Source organism: Eurytemora carolleeae, unplaced genomic scaffold, assembly GCF_000591075.1.
Source record: "Eurytemora carolleeae unplaced genomic scaffold, Eaff_2.0 scaffold1173, whole genome shotgun sequence".
NCBI lineage: Eukaryota > Metazoa > Arthropoda > Copepoda > Calanoida > Temoridae > Eurytemora > Eurytemora carolleeae.
The window spans coordinates 19,701-22,213 of record NW_019397059.1 but is presented as its reverse complement, the minus strand read 5'-3'; the positions used below and the strand labels follow the sequence as shown (position 1 = coordinate 22,213).

At 28.2% G+C, this 2,513-nt stretch overlaps 1 protein-coding gene across 1 annotated transcript in view; it reads right to left on the bottom strand.

Annotated features, from left to right (window-relative positions):
* Positions 1-1,109: 1,109 nt before the first annotated feature.
* The window catches only part of LOC111711488 (estradiol 17-beta-dehydrogenase 8), a gene marked incomplete in the record, with an annotated part of 11,938 nt that continues 10,534 nt past the window's right edge, over positions 1,110-2,513 (bottom strand). Inside the window, 2 exon segments of the mRNA XM_023485861.1 lie at positions 1,110-1,683; positions 2,317-2,408. Coding sequence (XP_023341629.1) covers positions 1,629-1,683; positions 2,317-2,408 — 147 coding nt within the window.

Below are 2,513 nucleotides of genomic sequence, written 5' to 3'. Positions count from 1 at the left end.
AAATAAATAATTCAAATATTATAATTGGAAAAATTATTAAAAATGATCAAACTATGAGTTAAATTAAAAAAGATGAAGTTCTTTATATTCCTTGATATTTGTTTCTACTATAAAGATTTCAGATGAATAATATGATTTAAATGACTGTTGAATATTTAGGTAGATGACAAGGGATAAAATAACAATTTTCTAGGAAGACTTTACATATGTTCTTGATCACGTCTTGGGATATATTCTTTTAAAAATCTCTATCTAGAAAAAGTAATTTCGCACCCGGATGTTAGGTATGTTTTTTTTGGGATTTGTTTAGCAAATCAGGTAAAATAAATAATTTGTTAGGGAGAAAATGACTGAACTTTTGAAAAAGACAAGAGAATCCAAAAAAAAAACCTGGATCAAAAGTCATTTCGGATGAAATTGCCTTATATATGGTAACTGCTACATACCTCAAACATCACCAAAATATTTTAAGATTCCCTTAAAATTAAAAAATTAAATTAAAAAATAACTGACTGTTGAGACGATAGAAAAGCTACTGTTTCTGCAATATCCTCTGGTTCTCCCAGATTTCCTAGTTTTCTACCCAGAAGCCTCTCAAGTAGTCTAAATAATTAGGGTATAGATTTCAAAAATTATCCCCACCCCCTGTCCAGGAAATAATTTCAAAATTTTTGGGGACAAATTCAACATCGCCTTGCAAGTTCATCTCTTTTTTTGAACCCAAAAAAATCATTTATTTCTTTGATTCAAAATGTGAAATTAGATTTTGAGATCAATAATCTCAACCAACATGATTTAAACTAATTTAATGATTTTTTTCAAATTTTTTTTTTACCTGGTACTCAATGTATAGTTTTCATCTTTGTTTGAGTTGACTAAAGGAATCTGGGTTCTTATCATCAATTTCACCTGAATAATATTAAAAGTATTAAAAGTACTCATACCAATAATAATAATAATAAACATGGATAAGGATGATGTAACAATATTTAATAATAATAGTAACTATTTAGTAACTAATAGTAACAAAAATTCACTATAATAGTAATAATCTATTTACATAACTTTGAATAACATTTTAATTTACAATTTACATCTTAAATAAGTAATTTAAAATCTACTAAAAATATATATTTTCAACTAATATTGATAAAACAAGTAATTCAATTCAATGATAGTTTGCATCTTAGCTACAATAGTTCTTTTTAAGAAAAAAACTTAAACTTTAAAAGTCATAAACAAAATAAATTTGAGGTATTTTTTAATCCTCTAGGCTAGCCATAGACAACAATTTCTTAAAAAATTACTATGTAAAAACAAACTTTTTCCCCCCAAACTAACAAATTAATTTTTCACAAAAAATATTCCGAATCATAATGGAGTTACAATGTTACAGGGTTACCCAAAAAGGATGAGACGTCAGCTAAAATTGTATTCATGCTCCCAATCCCAGCAACTGATAACTTATTGCTTTCTTCGCCAAATCATTAAAAATACCATAAAAACTATATTTAAGGCAGAAGACTGAATTCAATCTTGGGATTGTCTTATGTGATGAGTTTCAAGTCGTCTTTACAATCTCATCCTTTGTGTGTAACCCTAAACATCAATGTAGCATTAGAACTGTTTCAGACACCCAAACCACCAGCTACTTCAATAGAGGCCCCAGTTATATACTTTGATCTAAAACAAATCAGTTGAAGCATCTTAAAATCATATTTAGCTGTCAACATCCATTTAATTAAAAGAGACAATTTGGGGCAAGGGTAGGCCATTAGAGAATTTATATACTGTACAAAATTTTCACAAAAAGTTCATTGTATATTATAGAATTTGGTGCATTCTGAGTACAAATAGTACCTTACCTTGATTTGGGGTGTCAAAAAAATAGACAATATAGCAGGATTAAAGATGAAAAATAATATCTTTAAAGTAACAACAGATGTTAATTCTCACCAGTTTCCTATAGATTTTGTCTGATCAAGGATAATCGACATATCCTTATTTTTCTGGCTGAAATTTTATCTCAAAATTTTATCTCATTTCTCTATAAATGTGACTTGCAGATTTATGAAATCAATGAAAGAAAACCACAGAATTTAACACCCACTTCAGATTTTTATACAACAATATTTTCAACATTAAAAGACATAGAACCCATAATTTAGAAAACTTTCTTAATTAACTTCTGTTTTTTTTTAATGTTTATTTGATCTCATTTTATATTGTATAGAATCTAGGCTAGAGGTTTATATAGAGGTATATTTTTTAAATGAAGGGTTCACTTAAAATTAAGTCTTTAGCTGTTTTAATTACCTCGATGAAGCTAGAAAAAGACAAGTATAAGCAATATCTTCAGGTTGTCCAAGATGACCCAAAGGTATTTCTGCAACTATTTTTTCCTTCACCTGTAGTAAAAAGGTCAAATCAGAGTTTGAGTTTTGGAAATAACTCATAGCTTGCTTAGACTTGTTTTAAAGGGTATACACTACAGAGAGGGTGGGGGGGGGGGA